Raw genomic sequence first — 20134 nt, 5'->3', positions numbered from 1 at the left:
TCACGAGATGTTGAAATTGAACACGACTGTCGGTTTAGATTCCCTGGAAACAACGTCACTTCCGGCATTGACATTCAGCTCTTTGTCTAGAGATACCATACATGTGGCTTTGATACCCTTCTGGCGTTTTGGCGCTGACGTAAGGATGTCGGACAAGGCAGATTTTTTATCATCAGAGGTCCGTTTGTATGAACGAACAGCTTCATTCCTGTGACCTAGAAAGAAAGAGGCAAAAGTATAAATAAAGTGTTCGTAAGATCACATGTTTCAAAGCACATGAAGTAGCTTTGTCTTAATGAAAGGTTGTGAAATAATGGCGACTGATCTTAGAAATTAGATTATTTCAAGCGTAATTAATCTTGAGTGCTATTTACATTGGCTACAATGTGTGTTACGTGAATGAGATAATTGTTACAATGTAAACATTAAAATATTGTCTAGTAATGTCGAATGTATTCTTACCGGTCATTTCACAAATCATTTGATCGTCGATGTTGGCCTGATAAAGCCTTGTGGCAGCTGAAGCTCTCAATAAATGATTTTGTTACCCTGTAAACCACCTTGACAAAGCCGTTTGACTGTAGATTGGAGGGTATTGTGGCCAACCGGTGTTTTCAGAAACCAACTTCCATCCTTGGGGCTGGCGCGAAGAGTGAAGTAGAAATAATCGGTCGTTTTGCCATCCACACTGTATTAAAAAAACCCAAAGAATGATTTCTGAAATACTTTATCCACCTAATTAAAAGAAAATCTCAATATTTTCATCTTATGTTAAATTTGTTATTTTTTTATTTTCTTTATTGTTTTTAAATTTGATTCATTGACAGAAAATATACCAACCACAATGATCTGTACTTCTGGAAAATACTGACGTAACATCGGTCCTTGTTAATGTTTTCATATGCCCGCACTTTCTTCGGAGCTTGTTTCCTCTGCTTCAACCCGCCAAGGTTTGTTTTTGACACATCTTCGGTGTACAGAAGGAACTTTCGGCCGTTGCCATCCGTATGTGGTCCCGTTATTTGTGGTTTGGCAAACATCCTCAAGGTCCTATGATCTTTACCCCCTCGAAGAGCGAAGTGCAATCCTACAAAAAGACCAAAATAACTACATTATCATTTATATCTGAGCATTGTTTCTTCAGCCAAAGAATAGAAAAGCTTACGATAACTATAATCAATATGTACATGAATAGAGTATTTAGTAAGAGTAACCTGTAAGATACAGCACTGTATCTAGAAGTTTTCTGGGGGTGTCGTCTCCCAGCGCTCCACACTGCCAAAGCTGCTCTTCCTCAGTGAGGGATATCGTTTCTGTTGGCCTCCGGCTCCTAGACCCTCAGGAGAACGTTTGCGCATAACTGCGTCCAGACATCGACGACTGTCCTCATACTCCATTTCTTCAAACATGTTCACTGTGCATCCCTTTGCTCTGATGGGGTGTATATACCATACAATGTATGAGATGGATACAACCCTCCCTCTTGTTTCCGGGCTTCGAACAAGAAAAAAATGTCAGGGCGAGATTAAAGTTCTCGGCACCCATTTCGAATAAACCTTCTGATAAACACACCTTCAGCAAATCCAAATTGTATTTCATGGCTCTCTGACGTCTGTCCTCCTGCCATCTAGTAAACACAGCAACAATCCAATCATTCTTGTATTTTGTAGACTTAGGAACACAAATTTCAAGTTCTTCATCAATGGCGTTATTATCAAGGGGTTCACCGAATCTAAACTCAAACTCACGATCACTGCTTCCGCTATCATTTCACGCGATTGCGATTGCATTATGAAAATGTCATCACCTTCTTCTCGCTCCATATTCTTCAAAGTAACAGTAGCGACTGACGACGAGCCAGTCACGTGTAGTCGCGACAGTTACCACGTGCAGATCGTGCTGTTTACAGCTGGCGGGTGAGTGGCTGTGTTTGGGCGATAGTTTTTAGTGTAAACGGTTACTCGCTTATCGTCCATCTCTGTTCGTAATAATAAACCTCGATTTTGATATATCTATCGCCTTTTCCTTTGGTTTATATGACAGATATAACACGATCCCGAGGTTTTGGTTGGACATGTAAGCATTCGGGGTCGGGAGAACCCGAGGTTTTAGTTGGGCATGTAAGCATTCGGCGTCGGAAGAACCCTCCCGACCCCTCATGCTTACATGTCCAACCAAAACCTCGGGATCGTGTTATATCCTTTACAGATTTGGTTTAAACTTGTATGTGGTAATAAAATCTTTTCTTGCAGAAAACAGTACTAAATAAAAACAGGCTACTGATCGCTAGCAACTGCAGGTAGCTCACCATGCCAAGGACCATGGGGACTTTCAGTACTTTGTTTACTGCATGGGACCCATTCAAATTTACACCGTCCCTTCAGGTGTTGGCAACGTTTCGACAACTTAGCCGAACATTAAAAGAAGATGGTATATATGAACATACTTTGAATGAAAGGGGACCCCCATACCTTCTCATAGTGATATTAGTTTTACGACACCTCAGACCCGTCGAGGGTACAGCCACAATCAGTTTCTGTTAATTATATCCTACCGAGTTATAGAAGACATTGGTATTGACATCAAAATTATGTATATGATAAGAACCCAATATTAAATGAGCATGCACGATATTAAAAGATCCTTTATTGTTATGACACCATAATATTTATCGCTTGTAATGGAAAATAATCAATGCAGTCAGGCATGACAGGTTTGACAGTGACGCCCCTATGTTACAGGACGCAAAACGGAGGATCTTCACCTTTAAATATGGATTCATGTGATTACGGTGCATGACAATACGACCCCGTCGTAAAATGACCTCTTGCAATCTAGAGTGACATCCCATCCTTAACAAACAAACAAGCATCCTTAACAAAATGTTTTCTAAACCCACATTGAATATTTGGAAGAATATTATTATCATAAATCGGTTATTGACCATTCATCCCATGGTCTTACTAACACAATCGATATGTGACACAGGCCTGTAACTTGAAGAATCGTAATAATTACGACCAGGCTTCGGAACTGGAACTGCAAGTTCCACCTTTTAGCAATAATCCAGCAATATCAAGACGGGGGACACCAGAGAGAGGCTTCACTCATTATACCCATGTGGGGAATCGAACCCCGGTATTCAGCCGCTGGCTTTAGCCATCTGGATTCCCTACCGCATCTTCAAGCCATGGTGAACAGTGTTGAAAGGTTTTACACTGAATACGTTTTCATCTCATGTATTTTACAAATAGGTAATTATGCACAGTATATACACAGGGAGATATAAAGCACCTGTCATACATTTGAATGACGTGCCTGGTTATGTTAGTGGCATGCCACCCACGTAAGTGTTTGGGTAAAACGGATTTGTTAAAATATAATATATCCATTAACAAGAAGGTAAAATTATCTTTAGTTTATGGTGTATCCAAGAAGATATCCATTCTACAGAAAGGTGATGATATACGACTCTAGTTTAAAATCTGAAGATTTAAAGTACTGCAGAAGGTTTGCAAAAGTTGACGGATCAACTGGCGATCAGAAGTTCAAACTGTAATCTCCGTGTTAGCACGTTTTAGTTTGTCAGTAGGACAATCAATGCTATCAAGCAGCGAGAAGATAGTCTTCGACAATACAAAAGGTTGTTTCTTACTTTTGACATGTCATCCAACTGAGTGATTCGTATCAAAACTTGGACAACTGTAAACATGTGCCTAATGCACTATCATAAAGTGGGTCAAGATATTCGTTTGTGCATATTGTTGTAGCCGAATATGCTTCCCTATGCAATTTGCAAATTATATTTAAACGAGGTGTGACACTGTTTCATTCCGCTCCATAAGTCACTGTAGCTAAATGTTCGCATGGGAGGACGTCAGACTGCCAGGTTGAGAGCGACTGTTGTAGTATATCAAGGTGAGGAATGCATGGTTCAAACTCACTTAATGTGTCATGCTGCATATGTAAAACAATAATTTACTATTGTGACGGGTAACTATGTACGTTGCCAGGATTAACATTAGAGACGCAACGCCATTTACGGGACTAACTTCCTTGTCTACAGCATAAAATTCAGAGCAAATGTTGATAATGAAATTGAATCTTTTAGGACTCCTCACAGTTTAAAGGTACCCGTGGCGTGCCACGTCCTCATGGTGAGTGAGTGAGTGAGTGAGTGAGTTTAGTTTTACGCCGCACTTAGCAATATTCCAGCTACATGGCGGCGGTCTGTGAATAATCGAGTCTGGACCAGACAATCCAGTGACCAACAACATGAGCATCGATCTGCGCAATTGGGAACCGATGACATGTGTCAACCAAGTCAGCGAGCCCGACCACCCGATCCCACTAGTCGCCTCTTACGACAAGCATAGTCGCCTTTTATGGCATGCATGGGTTGCTGAAGGCCTGTTCTACCCCGGACCTTCACGGGTCTCGTCATGATGGGTGCTGGGTAACGCTAAGAGCTCGTTCAAGTGAGTGAGTTTAGTTTAACGCCACACTCAGCGATATTCCAGCTATATGGCGGCGCTCTGTAAATAATCGAGTCTGGACCAGACAATCCAGTGATCAACAGAATGCCCAATCAGCCAAGCCGCGGACAAGCATGGGTTACCGAAGGCCAATATTCTAACCCGGATCTTCACGGGTGGAAGTGTCAAGTAGGTTATGGGACATATTGCCCGTGTTATAGGTTGCTTGGTAAATAATGAAGGGATATAGATCAACAGAATCCACAAGAAGTGATTACGGTGCATGACCAATACGACCCCGTCGTAAAATGACCTCTTGCAATCTAGACTGACATCCCATCCTTAACAAACAAACAAGCATCCTTAACAAAATGTTTTCTAAACCCACATTGAATATTTGGAGAAATATTATTATCATAAATCGGTTATTGACCATTCATCCCATGGTCTTACTAACACAATCCCGTGTGGACCCGGGATAGAATGTGTCCACAGCACCCCATTGCTGGTCGTAAGAGGCGACCAAATTGGGCAACCTGTTTGCCGTGGGTTGCGTCCCGTGTCGGTGGAGGACGGTAGTCTGGTGGTTGAGGGCACTGGGAGCCTGAATCGTGTTCCTTTTGCTCAACACACCACTTCGGCCCTTACTTCACCTAGACGGGTGGTAGAATCGGCCCGATTCTATCAATCGGCTGGTCATGTCGAGCCCTGTGCTTTACTTGTTTTGCACAATTTATATTCTTGTCTGTATCTTTCACGTTAGGTCTTGGCTCGTTTTGTTTTGAAATGTATCACTTTGATTTTTGAACATGTCTAATGTAATTTGCCTAGAGTTATAAGCCCAGAAGGCGGTGGCTCATGGGCCAATCTAGTGGATCAATTAATTTTCAGTTAATTCTTCTGCTGGAGTATACCATCCCAGTATCCTCGGTGCTGCCAGTCGGAGACCCACTGGCATTAAGCATCGTCTAAATGACACTCCGTTTTGGGTGGGGAGCTGGGATGATGAATCATATCCAAACTAATCATGGCACAACCCAAAAAATCCAAACGAGTCTTAGATGATAGTTCTTCTGAAGAAGAGTCTTCTCATTCCCCTCCAGATAGTTGGAACAGATTTTTAGTAGTACAGTCTACTGATGGTCAGTCATTGCGACTCAATCCGTTTGCTACGGCCAAATATATCTATGGCATTGCTGGTGATGTTCAAAACATCAGAAAAATTAGAAATGGATTTCTCTTGATTAAATGTAAAACGAGGAAACAATCACACATCCTTCAATCATTGAAAACGTTGGTGAATACACCTGTCACGGTTTCACCACATAACACACTTAATACCTATAAAGGCATTGTGAGAGATAAGGAACGCATTCTTTCAGACCTGAGTGAATCAGAACTTACAACAGAGCCAAGGGACCAAGAGAGTCACTCAGATTAGACGCTTTACAAGGAAGATCAATAATGAAGTCGTCCACACCAACACCTATCTCTTTACCCTCCACAAACTGCCAAAAGTAGTCAAAGCAGGTTATTGTAACATCGGCGTGGAAACTGATATTCCAAATCCACTCCGTTGTTACAAATGCCAAAAATCTGGACATGGTTCACAGTCATGCACAAATTCCAAGACGTGCTACCTGTGTAGTGAACAGGACCATGATGGGAATGAATGTACAAAACATCCTAAGTGTGTAAATTGTAACGGAGAACATTTGGCTTCCTCCAAACAGTGTCCTGTGTTCCAAACAGAGCACAAAATCATTAAATTGAAGCAAGAAAAGAATATCTCTTTCCTTGAAGCTAAACGCCTGATCCATGCAAGTCAGCCACTCGCTCTTGCTATATCTTATTCTGCCGCAGTAACAAAAACTTTGACCACCTCTGCTAAATCAGTTGAAACCCAGACAGATATTACCTGGATCAAAACAGATCACTATTCCTTCGTTGACACTTCGTCTGTTCCTGACATTACTTCTATTAACTCATCTACGCAGACACAACACAAAAGACCATCGCCATCTCCTGTGGTTAGAAATGCCAGCAAGAATATTGATCATTCTAAACATTCTGACAGGATATCAAAGGGTCTCCGAGACCCAATACAAGTCTTCAATAAGTATGCTGTCTTGGAAGATATGGATGTGTCGCCACATCCCCGTGGGCGCAATAGAAGCAAGTCGCCACGGTCAGGGCAAAGTAGATCACTTGTACGCCCACCCCAGATAACGTGACCATTTACCATCCACTTATCCAATGGAATTGCAGAGGTCTAAGGACCAATGTCAGCGAATTGCATTTATTAGCACAAGACTTTCGACCTTCAGCATTCTGTCTCCAGGAGACATATCTCAAGCCAACAGATAACTTTGAATTTCGTCAATACAATTCGTATCATTCTTTTTCACCTCCGGCGGGGAAAGCTTCTGGTGGGTGTTCTATTTTGGTGAGGCAGGATGTCATCCACAGTCCTGTTCCTCTAACTGTCAATCTACAGGCTGTTACAATTCGACTCACATTGCACATTACTTTTACTTTGTGCTCATTGTATATTCCACCCTCTTCGGTTCTTCAGCGATCCGAACTACAGTCATTATATGATCAGCTCCCGAAACCATGTATAATCATGGGTGACCTAAATGGTCATAACCCTTTATGGGGAGGTACAAACACTAATTCAAAGGGAACAGTCATTGAAGACTTTATCAGTGACAACAGTCTATGTATTTTTAACGATGGCTCAAAGACCTACTTACATCCTGCTAGTGGTAGCTATTCTGTCCTGGATCTCTCACTGTCAGATTCCAGTATGTTGAGTGAATTTTCCTGGTCAGTCCATGACCTCTGTGGAAGTGACCATTTTCCTTCCATTCTTATGCCAACCATCCCTGCTGATGAACCACCTACAACGAGGTGGAACTTTTCAAAGGCCGACTGGCCTGCTTATAAATCAATGTGTGAAGAAATGTTGCAACCGGATCTTTTCATGAATGTTCCTGATCCCATTCAGCTGTTTACAGACAAACTTAATGCCATTGCTGAAGAAACTATTCCAAAGTCCTCTGCAGTTTCGCATATCCGTAAACCATGGTTTGATATACACTGTAAGAAGGCTAGGAAGGCTAGAAAAAAGGCAGAGAAGTATTTTCGTAAACACCCTACAGTGCATAATCTCAATACCGTTAAAATAGCAAATGCCATGGCACGGCGAACTTTTAAACAGAATAAACGCCGGTCATGGAGAAATTATGTATCTAAGATAAATTCTAGAACGCCAATGTCTAAGGTGTGGAACATGATGCAAAGAATCAAGGGCAAAGGTACAAAATCTGCGGTTCATCATTTGAAAGACGGAGATCAATTGCTTACTGACAAAACTGACATTGCAAATAAAATAGGTGAAACTCTGGCTAAACATTCTTCGTCATCGAATTACGTACCTCAGTTCCAAAAATATCAAATGCAACAAGAGCAGAAGACTATTAACTTTTCTTCCGATAATGGTGAAGACTATAACGAAGTATTTTCAATTCATGAGCTCCACACTGCACTTGCCCAAGCACACGATACTGCAACAGGTGTTGATAACATCCACTATCAACTCTTGAAACATCTGCCTGACTCGAGTCTGGAAACTCTGCTTTCTATATTTGATGGCATCTGGACTTCTGGGGACTTCCCATCTTCTTGGCGTGATGCCATCGTGGTACCAATACCTAAGCCTGGTCGAGATCATTCCAATCCTTCTAATTACAGACCTATATCTTTAACCAGCTGTGTCTGTAAAACTATGGATCGTATGGTAAATAATAGATTAGTATGGTACTTGGAAACTAATAATTTAATCAGCAACATTCAATGTGGTTTCCGTAAACACAGAAGTACTATTGACCATTTAGTCCGTTTGGATTCATTTGTACGAAATGCCATTGTTAATAAACAACATACGGTGTCAATCTTTTTTGATTTGGAAAAAGCATACGATACCACATGGAAGCATGGTATTCTAAGAGATTTACATGATTTTGGCCTTAGAGGCCGTTTGCCACATTTTATATCTCATTTTTTAAAAGACAGACAGTTTCAGGTCCGTGTGGGCCCTACCCTGTCTGACCATTATTATCAAGATCAGGGTGTACCACAAAGTAGTATCTTGTCCGTTACCTTGTTTAGCATTAAGATTAACAGTTTGTCAAAAGTTTTGAATGCGTCAATAGATGGGTCATTATTTGTTGATGATTTCAACATTTCGTGTCGAGGCAAACATATGCGTACAATTGAACGCCAGTTACAGCTGTGTCTTCATAACATCCAAAATTGGTGTCTCGCGAATGGTTTCAAATTCTCAAAATCTAAGACAAATTGTATTCATTTTTGTCGGAAATATAAACCACATAAAGACCCTGAATTATTTCTTGATGGAACTCCCATTAAGGTTGTTGAACAAGCAAATTTTTTGGGTCTTGTTTTTGACCATTATTTGACATATTTACCGCATATAAATCAGCTGAAGACCAGTTGCTTGAAGGCATTAGACCTGTTGAAAGTCGTGTCTAATTCAAAATGGGGAGGGGACCACAAAACCCTCCTCCACTTGTACAGGGCACTTATTCGCTCCAAAATAGATTATGGCTCAATTGTATATGGTGGGGCATGTAAAAGTACTTTACAAAAATTAGATACAATTCACCATCAAGGTTTAAGATTGTGTCTAGGCGCTTTCAGAACATCACCTATTGATAGCCTTTATGTTGAAGCGGATGAACCGTCTCTTCATCAGCGACGCATTAAATTATCTCTTCAGTACATCACTAAGTTACGTTCAAATCCATCAAATCCTGCTTATAATACAGTGTTTAATCCACAATATGAAGAACTGTTTACACAAAACCCAAAACAAATTCCACCTTTGGGAATTCGGATGAAATCTCATATTACAGCTGCAAATATTGAACTGGAGACTATCTGTCCATACAGACCTTTCTCAGCGCCTCCATGGCAATTAGTGCGACCTAACGTCATACCAGACATTACTCATCATAAGAAATCTGACACGAATGACTTAATATACCAACAAGAATACATCCAGTTACGGAAGCAATATACTTCCCATCGCTCCATATTTACTGACGGATCTAAAGTGTGTGTCCACAGTGTGTCCTGTGCCACTGTTATCGGATCACACAATATCCCTTTCCGACTACCAGGCAAAAGCTCCATATTCACAGCAGAATCCATGGCAATATTGACAGTCTTGGAATATGTTAAACGACAGTCCCATCATAAACAATTTGTATTATTTTCTGATTCATTGTCATGTCTTCAGGCACTGAAAAACATGTCTTCTGACCACCCTGTCATTCTAGACATACTGGAACTATACACTGATCTTGCCACTAGCCAATATGACATCGTCTTCTGTTGGCTGCCAAGCCATGTTGGCATTGTGGGAAACACAATGGCTGATGACGCAGCGAAAGCGGCACTTGCTAAATCTGTGACGCCACTTCTTCTGCCATATATTGATTTCAAACCTGTCATTAGATCTTATATGCGTGCCTTAATGCAAAAGAGGTGGGACACCCAGGTAGGTGTAAATAAATTACATGCAATAAAACCGAATATTTGTTACACCTACTTGGGCTGTCAGTCCAGATTTGAAGAGGTCATCATGAGAAGATGTCGTATTGGCCATACAAGATATACGCATAACTATCTATTGAAAGGTGACGATCCTCCATTTTGCATCCCTTGTGATGAAAGAATCACAGTCAAGCATGTTTTGCTTGACTGTGTTGAATATTCCATCACAAGGGATAAATATTTTACATCACGAACTATGAAGGGTCTTTTTAGCAATACAAGTACTCATTTAATAATTGCGTTTTTAAAAGAATTAAATTTATTGACTGAGTTGTAAATAAATAAATATTTTATGATTGGAAGTGTGAATTAAGCACTCGGATTGGTAGTGGCGGTATCCTTGAAGGGGGTTGAAGAACCATAAAATTATTGTCCTCCTGAGAGGGTACGTAAGTCAAACACATTTCAAGCTAAATTTAATCTTCCACTGTTTTAGTTGTAGTGTTATTGTCATTTTAATTCCTGGCTAAACTTGCATACAATCGCCAACAGCTGAGGGGAAGGTGTAAATCCAGCTAGGGTCCATGCAGGTAGCAGAAGCACTGTAAGTCCCCATGGACCCTAGTATGGTGATTTACCTTCAGTTGTTGGTGATAAAAAGCCCATTTTTACATGGTATTGTCTAAAATAGTTTTCTCCTTTTAAAAATACATACTAGCTAGTTTTAATTCCTTTTTGTGATACTCTAGTTGTTTTACAGTCCGTCTATGACTGGTTCTTTAAGTACCTATATTTTTGTGTATCTACAATACCTCTCGTCACTATATGGCTGCAACATTGCCGATGTGACGTTAAATTTTAACTCACTCACTCACTCACTAACACAATCGATATGTGACACAGGCTTGTAACTTGAAGAATCGTAATAATCACGACCAGGCTTCGGAACTGGAACTACAAGTTCCACCTTTTAGCAATAATCCAGCAGTATCAAGACGGGGGACACCAGAAAGAGGCTTCACACATTATACCCATGTGGGGAATCGAACCCCGGTATTCAGCCGCTGGCTTTAGCCATCTGGATTCCCTACCGCTTCTGGAAACCATGGGTGGAAGTGTCAAGTAGGTTATGGGACATATTGCCCGTGTTATAGGTTGATTGGTAAATAATCAAGGGATATAGATCAACAGAATCCACAAGATTCTTGAAGTACATGTATTACTTAACGGCGAATCACCGTTTGGACGTTGACAGTAAATCACGAGGTACGACATGAGACCATTTAGCGATTTCACTTCAAATGAATCAGAAATGTTGTATCGGGACAAGTGACCAGAATGGGACAGGTTCGAACTCTTTAAAAGAGACGGTCAGTAATAACAAGGTGGCGTGGGTTTTTCAAATCAGCAGAACGTGGCGACTGTTACATGTCCACTTTGGTATAAGAAGCTTGCCTGTCCTGTCCAGTCCAAGTCACCATGTAATGAAGAGAAGGATTAAGTATACCTATGTGATTATAAAACCTGGTGATTTAATTATTGTATCAATATCCGTCAGTGACTCTTTGATTCAGCATCCCGAACGGAAGAAGCGAGTGTATAGCTTAAGCTTACATTTCCCTCGACAAGTGGAACGACCATATCAATAGGTAACTGTTGTAGGATTTACTAACGACCCATGATCCCAAATACGGTGACCTACCGTCAGTTCCTGGCGATCTATAGCCCACTTTTTACTGTCGTGTCCGTATTTTAATTCAACTGTTAGACATAGACTTCTAAATTACTGTGATATTCCGGTTTTACTCTCCTTCATTGACAGGTTTTTATAATTATCGCATATTTATGGTGAATTTACAACTTGTTTTAGTTGCGATATGGCCGATATATTACCGCTGTGATTTTATATTTTAACTCACTCACTCACTAACGGCCAGTTTGCAGTTACAACACCTGACTGAAATGATAATGCACAGCCCACTGCGCATGCAGAACCTTGACAAGCTAAAGTAGTTTATTCTTGTTTTGGCATTAATTTTCCAGGCAAATCAATTGCCCTCTGTTTTAGGGAGGAAGACCTTCTGACACGTGATGGCAGATCTGCCTGACACACTCGAATCACGTTACGATGCCTAACTTCACTGCAGCCATGGTGGAGTGTGTGGTCCTTGGGAAAAAGTATTATACTTAAAAATGTTCTTTCGACGAAGATCATCAGTTGCTCTTTATTTATCCATCTCTGGCAGTGGGGTAGCCTACTGGTTAAACCCAGGTTCGATTCCCTACATGCAGCCACTTTCTGCCACGTCCCCTGAGATGATAATTCTGGCATACTGCACAGAACCACAGTCACACTTACTCATTCATTAATCGTAATAACAGACCCGTGAAGGTCCCGGGGTAGAACAGGCCTTCAGTAACCCACGCTTGCCATAAAAGGCGACTATGCTTGTCGTAAGAGGCAACTAACGGGATCGGGTGGTCAGGCTCGCTGACTTGGTTGATCGATGCTCATGTTGTTAATCACTGGATTGTTTGGTCCAGACTCGATTATTTACCGACCGCTGCAATGTAACTGGAATATTGCTGACTGCGGCGTAAAAAATAAACTCACTCACTCACTCACTCGTAATAAGATACCACTGTCATTCACGCAATGTCTATCGTCAAAAATCCAACCATGTTCCATGCACGTAGCAAAGCTACTGTAAGTGCCCATTGTCCCTGGTATGGTGATTTAGCTTCAGTTGTTGGCGATCTATAGCCAGTTCTTATATTGTATCGAACTCTGTAGTTAAACTGTTTTGGATTTAATTACTAGTTTTAAATATCTGTCTGTGATAATCTAGTTGTTTTACTGTCCTTCGTTGACAGATTTTTACCATTTATTATTATTCATAATATTAATTGTTCTCGTCACGATATGGCTGAAATATTGCCGGTGTGACGATTAATTTTAAATCACTCATTCACTCCTATCGTCAATGTCGTTTTCCAATAAATGAATTACTTTGCGTGCCTCTTCAGAAACATTTGAATACGTCATCGTTATATAAAAGGTAACTGCAAAGCTCGTAGTTGCTTGTATACATACCGGTATATAGTAGAGAAAGTTAGATCTCATCAGTACATGGGGTCGTGAGTGGCGAGATGGTAAAAGCGTCCGCTCGTCACGGTGGAAACCTGGGTTCAATGCCCCACTTGGTTACAATGTTTGAAGCTCATTTCGTGTGTCCACTACCATGATATTGCTGGAATATTGCAAACCCTACTCACTGACTCACTCACTCACTCAACAGTGCAATAGAAACTTCAGAGTATGACTACATGGCATGCAAGGAGATGAACAGGAGAATTTGTCAAACATCACAGGGAGGGCCAACTAGGGGCACCTCCATTATCAAAGGCCACTAAACCTGCCATGACAGGGAGGCTTTCAAAACGACCCCCCTACTCACTGGCCACTAACCCTAGCATCACGAGGGGGCCTTCTAGACACCCCCTTACTCAATGGCCACTAACCCTACCATTACAGGGAGGCTTCCCAAACGATGCCCCTACTCAATGGCCACAAACCCTACCATTACAGGGAGACTTTCTGAACGACCCCCCTACTCAATGGCCACTAACCCTAGCATCACGAGGGGGCCATCTAGACACCCCCTTACTCAATGGCCACTAACCCTACCATTACAGGGAGGCTTCCTAAACGTTCCCCCCTACTTAGTGGCCACTAACCCTAGCATCACGAGGGGACCGTCTAGACACCCCCATACTCAGAGGCCACGAACCGTAACATCACAGGGAGGGCCTTCTAGACGCCCCCTAATTCTCAAAAGCCACTCACCCCAACAACATCAGGCATTATCTGATGTTTCCATGGAGATGTTTGACCGGAGAATCACTTATCCGTCATACTGAGTAGACGTTTCACGGGAGATAATGCATTACCAATATTTCCTGTCTTTCTTGATGGGAGAGTTAGGAGGAAGACAATGTCATTCTCGTGTGCACATCAGTACATCAGCACATCAGTACATCACAAACCCATCATGATGTTTTCAGGGTGCCATTTTCACAGAGTGATATGTCCAAAGGTGGTAAATGTTTCCTGACATTGCGTACTGAGGTGGAAGAGCTTTTAGGACAGGAAGGGTGTTTTGACGTACAAGGCCATAAATTACTGCAATTACACTAATTCAGTGAACAACCATGCGTTTCATCTTGACAGTTATGTATCGAGTATCATGTAAATAATGTCTCCAACACTTGATTCATCCATCTCTGTAACAGAGGTAGCATTTGACATTTGGGATCCAGATGAATACAAACTGACAACGCATATCTAATTACACACAGCACAAGCGTATTGGATACCTCTTGTCGTGTGACTAATGGGTCTCAGTGTCCCTGAACCACAATATTCCCTACTGTCTTGTTATCCCCATAATGCTAAAATCCTAAACAAAAGACAAATGACAAGGGAAACATTGAATCCTAAAGAGAAATACCAGACTATAGTTTATTAGTTTTATACTGTAAATTTACCTTATAATACTTACAGATTTACGACACCTATATTTACCAAATACAGGAAAAACCTTATTTAAACTCCGTGTGACAAAGTTATCATTCTTAAGATCATTTAATGTAGCCTATCTTTAAAAACAGCATTCATCCATCGGTGAGACGCGTTCTGCAAAGATTTTTCCTCCAGATCGGCCACAAAGGGAGATAACTCAGGATAGTTTAGCGTGTGATAAAATGATTGAATTTGAGGTTTTTTAAACGGTAAGTGAACGATAGAAACACATTCCTTTTGTTTATTTATTGACACAAGCAAATAAGAAAATATTATAATGCATTTATTACACAGTTTGTACTCATAATATTATACGCTAATACGACATTTCGAAACGATTAGCCGTTTTGCAGCCACATTGCATCTAAGGTCAAGGTCAATTCTTCAACCCGTGTGGTTTGTCACGTGTCAGTTTTGACGTGATGTGCGGTTCGTACGCCCTGGCAAATCCACCTACATGGTTTCGTATCCTTTGGCTATTGACCAATCAGAATTCGACAAATCTTAAGGATAATAAGTCATTGTATCCCACTTGCTTAAATCGACATTAATGGTGTTGATCACTATATTGTCTGGTTCAGACACGATTGTTTACAAACCGCTGCCACATACGTGGAGTGCGGCATAAAACTAAAATCACTCACCTACTTACTAATCCACCCACTCCAAAAGTCATTTTTTTTCAATTGCTGATGCCTTTTCATAAAGACAAGCATCTCTCCTTTTGTCTCGATTCGAAACCTGTTTGTCCGCATCTGAAGTTAACTGAAAACTAAACATATGACTAAACGTATTCTTGTTGACAGCTGACAAACACCTTCCCTGTGAAAAACATCATTTGACGCCGACGACGTGGGACGGTGCCCTAGTGATTTTACATTTGTCCACCCTTCGCTGCCATCTACCTGTCACATTCGGTATTAATTATTTCAGTCCATTAAACAAAGAGATGATCTGTGAGGGCCCTGATCATTGGCTAATTGAAACAGAGGTCGCTCGTCGGCAGAAAGCAGTTACTGACAACAGTTAAAAGACACTCGCATCACAATGTGCAGTCAATACACAGTCCTCGGCCAGACACAGAAGGTAGTCAGACGTCAGCAATCTAAAACAGTCAGCAGTCAGTCCACAGCCAGAAACATATAGTAGTCAGACGCCAGCAATCTACAACAGTCGGTTCTCAGTCCACAACTACCATCAGAAAGTTAGCAGACGTTAGTCTTCAGAAGTCTGACATCAGTAGGCAGGCATTTGTCATCAAAGTGTTAATCGTCAACGGTTGACAGTGAGTCGTCGTCAGTGCAAGGCGCAGGCAGAAGTAATCATGAATGTGACTCATATGGCCACAAACACAACTGACACTGATCAAAACTGGACTCAGTCTACAAACATCTCTAGCGGAACAACCTTGATAACAACCGACCAGACATTTACCTACCTGATGATTAAAGCTTGCCTTATACCCTTCATTCTAACCAGTAACATGCTCATAATTGGGGCCGTGATCTTCTCCCAGTCTTTAAGAAAACCCATCTACGTCTTGGTCTCAAGCCTGGCCATCGGTGACTTTGCTGTGGGCGCTGTGGTCCTTCCTTACGATCTGGTGCACGGCTTGGTTCCTGGGTTGAAGAATTTGGAAATGGCGTGTATTGTAAAGTTGTGGATGTGGACCTCTGGACTAGCTGTGTCCATTACGCACCTGTTTGTCATTGCGCTTGAGCGTCTTCTAGCTGTTCGCTTTCCCTTTCTCTACAGAACATCGTACACAATGTCCAAGTGTGTATTGGTTGCTGTTTGCGTTTGGACACTCTGTTTCGCCATGGGAAGTGGTGCCCTTTCCCTTAAGAATTGGAATCAGGAAAAAGGTTGTGTTTTGCGAGACATGTTGACGTCTCCGTTTGGGAATTTCCTCACTATCTACCAAGTCGTGTTAACCCTTTCCACATTCACTATCTACATCTATTTGTTTTGCGTGATCCGGCAGAGTTGGAAAGCACGGGCAGAGATGACAAGCGCAAGGCTGAAAGCTGAACACAAGCAATCCATTCTATCGTTCCTGGTGTTTATCTTGTTTGTTGTGTTCTGGGTACCAGCAGCATTGAACGGAGTAGTGTCCAGGCTCCTCAGAATCACGGACAGGTCACTCGCACGGCCTCTGGCCATCTTCGCGTCATCAAATTCTTTCGTCAACTTCATCGTGTACGGTCTGAAGAACGACGAGATGCGGATGGCGTTGAAGAAGATGTTTCAATGCAGACAAACACAAGCAGAAGCTGAAGGTGCACATCTATCCCACATTCCTGCTGTGTCTCACAGCAGTACGTCAGTCGGGAAAACTGCATCTACTACATCAACGTCCGTTTCCATGGTTACGCTGGACGCAGGTAACGTGCAAGAAGTAGAATGACTAGAAATCTGTAAGCAAAAACGTGTTTGACACGCTGAACAAAACTAAGTCATAACCTGTATACACTCAATGACTGATAAGTAGCCCTCAAAAACAGATGTTGCTAATGTGATACGCTTAGTGGAAATACGCAGTAAAGGGATATTCGATACAATGGTGTCACAGTTATATATGTTTTATGTCTTTGATGAGACATGTAGATTAACGTGGTAACTCAGATTGTCGTCAGAGAATCGTATTCATTATCATGAAGAGAGATGGAGTTACTCTGCTGAGTATTTATCAAGATAAAAGTTGTAATATCAAGATAAACGTTTAACACAGATTACATACTTTACTTTTACATTTACTTTTTTAAAGTTACGCATGTCAAATATTCAGACTATATGTATACAATTTTCAATATTAAATATAAGAAATACAAACAGGATCAGATACACAAAAAAGAGTTGAGTGAAGACATCTTACTGGCTACCATGACTGATGACGTTATTAAGTTTCCGAAAAGCATAGAGGTTGACAAGAACGGACCTCGCTGTTGTTGACCGGAAATGTGCCGATCTTGTCTAGTGGTGGTTGCCCTTGGACGACAGCTCCGGGGAAGGTCATCGATGGTCTGTGTAGCTTTATGTCGATGCCGGAGACGGTAAATCGCTCTTATGTTTATGTCGAAATGACTGGCAACATTTTGGATGGATCCACCAGCTTCAAAACGTATGTTAGGCTGGTTTCTTTCAGTTACAGTTAAATGTTGCATTGTTGAACAATGTGTGGTAGAACCAAGTTTAAGGTGTCTTGTATCCACCAATGGTGGTGGCACTTCGTGCATGTTCGATCTCACGAGAAGTGTGTGAATGACACCCACAAGTTCACTGGTATGGTGAGTGTTGGTGATTCCTTCATTGATGTGTTTTTACCCGGGCCTACCAAAACGCAACAAAAATATTGATAAATACCATCAGGCTTCACTATATACCAAAAACGTATATCAATTAAGGGTTCAGAGTTTGTTTCCTGGTTGGATAAAAAACCCTTGCGTTTCTTATGCATGTGAGTATATACAGAAGCAACAAACGCATTTCCGCGTCTATAAGAAATCTTTTAGAAAAAGATTACTACTGTGATTACATCAAGAGTGTCTATTTGTTTCAGCAGCTTCAAAGCTGTACGATCTTGTTTGTAAACACACTGAGTCTAGACAAGACAATCCAGTGATTGTCACCATGCTATAAGATGACAGAACATGTGTTCATGAATCACTATGAAACAGTGGTGGTATCATGTGTTCGCAAAAAGGTGAGCGTATCGTGTGGCACGTGTCAGATTTGGGACTTGGATCTGACATAATTTTTATGACTAACGAATCATGCTTGAAATGTCCACCACATGTCTGTCATGAACGCTTTGAAATTTGACTGTGAATGTTGTAACAATACAAAGAACGTCCTTTCTCCATCCTTTCCTTCTCCAGTAACGCACGCCTTTTTTGACACTGATGGATCAAATGTCTTCCATTTTTTAAAATTTGACTGAGGCCTTGAATGTTGAAACAACAACGTCTCTCCATCCCAAATAGGTTACTGGGGACATGAAGAAATAAACACTTCAGTGACTATGGTTTTACACCGCGTTTAGCAATATTCAAGCTATATCGCTACGGGGGATAAAAGTACTGGGCACCACACATGGTGTGACTGTAGACTGACTCATACACCTAGAGACGGCGCGAAATCATGTACACTGACTCTATTTGCGTGTACGACATCCATGTGCGATTCCACAATGCACTGTTCAGAGGCAGCAGTAGGATAGCGAGTGAGTATGGTTTTAGGCCGCTTTTTGCACTATCGCAGCAAAAAAACGGAGGGTGACACCAGAAGTGAGCTTCAAACACTGTAACCGTGTGTGGAATCGAACCATGATCTTCAGGGTGACCAACGAAGGCTTCTACCACTCGGCTACCTCATATCCCAATTAAGGTAGGCAATGTCCGCAAGGCGTCCCTATGTTGGGTCCGTCTAAGTAAGGTTGCCAACATCGCTGGGTGTCATTATCCCAAATGCTGAATGTTCATCTGACAAAGCAGAGGTAACAGTTTACTTTAATACTGATTTATTCGTGCAGAACTGGCTATATGGATACAAACGTGTAATAATCTTTTTTCCACAAAAGCACACGAGCTCACAATAACATTTATATGTATTACTATACAAAATCTCTCTTTTGATTTTGATATAAACCCTGTATTCTGGGTAAATAGTCACTTATATCACGAAGTTATGAAATTCTGCAAATATCGAGGGACATGTCAAAAAGGTATGACAAAAAACGAGTTATTCTACAAATCCGGACTGGTGTCTTTGACCCTGACGAGAGGAGAGGACGGTTGTTGGAAAGCAGCCATATTGAGATTGATAATGCACACTGTTTGGTGTGATCACGTCATGAAACTGAGTTGTCTGGGGAGGATTTTTAAAACCGAATTTTGGGTCATGATAACAATAGGAATACTGTAGATAAACTGACATGTCGTCTTCTTAAAATGTGACCTGAACAGGTGAGTGAGGTTAGTTTTACGACGCACTTAGCAATATTCCAGAGGTATAGCGGCGGTCTGTAAATAATCTAGTCTAGACCAGACAATCAAGTGATCAACAGCATGAGCATCGATCTGCGCAATTGGGACCGATAACATGTGTCAGCCAAGTCAGTGAACCTGACCGTCCCATCTCGTTAGTCGCCTTTTGAGGCAAGCATGGACTACTGAAGATCAATATTCTAATCCAGATCTTCACGGGCAGAGCATTAAGTACATGATATAGATTGATGAGAGTACCAAACTGCGATCCAGTACCGATGACGAGGTAATATACTTCAGCTGTCCCACATACATTACAAAAGCTGGCACGGCAATTTCTCACATGTTTCTTCATAGTCTCTATTATAAGAATCTGTAGAAGTAGTTGAAAAACTCAACCACTTTTTTTCTAATCACAAAATTAACATTAACCATAGCCTGACATTAAGCAACATTATCTCAGCAGCTACAAGAGCATGTCAGCGGTTACATTTGTACAGAAGCTTATT

The 20134-nt window shown here is 41.3% G+C and overlaps 1 protein-coding gene and 1 pseudogene across 1 annotated transcript; one reads left to right on the top strand and one right to left on the bottom strand.

Moving 5' to 3' along the window:
• Nucleotides 1-1374, bottom strand: LOC137281032 (uncharacterized protein KIAA1958-like; annotated as a pseudogene).
• Nucleotides 1375-15964: 14590 nt separating this feature from the next.
• Nucleotides 15965-17047, top strand: LOC137281031 (lysophosphatidic acid receptor 3-like). The gene has a single exon (XM_067812186.1). It carries the CDS (start codon nt 15965-15967, stop codon nt 17045-17047), a length of 1083 nt encoding a protein of 360 aa, XP_067668287.1.
• The last annotated feature ends 3087 nt before the right edge of the window (nt 17048-20134 follow it).

This window comes from Haliotis asinina, chromosome 4 (genome assembly GCF_037392515.1).
Source record: "Haliotis asinina isolate JCU_RB_2024 chromosome 4, JCU_Hal_asi_v2, whole genome shotgun sequence".
Taxonomy (NCBI): domain Eukaryota; kingdom Metazoa; phylum Mollusca; class Gastropoda; order Lepetellida; family Haliotidae; genus Haliotis; species Haliotis asinina.
The sequence above is the reverse complement of the archived record's forward strand: the minus strand, read 5'-3'. Positions and strand labels throughout refer to the sequence as shown.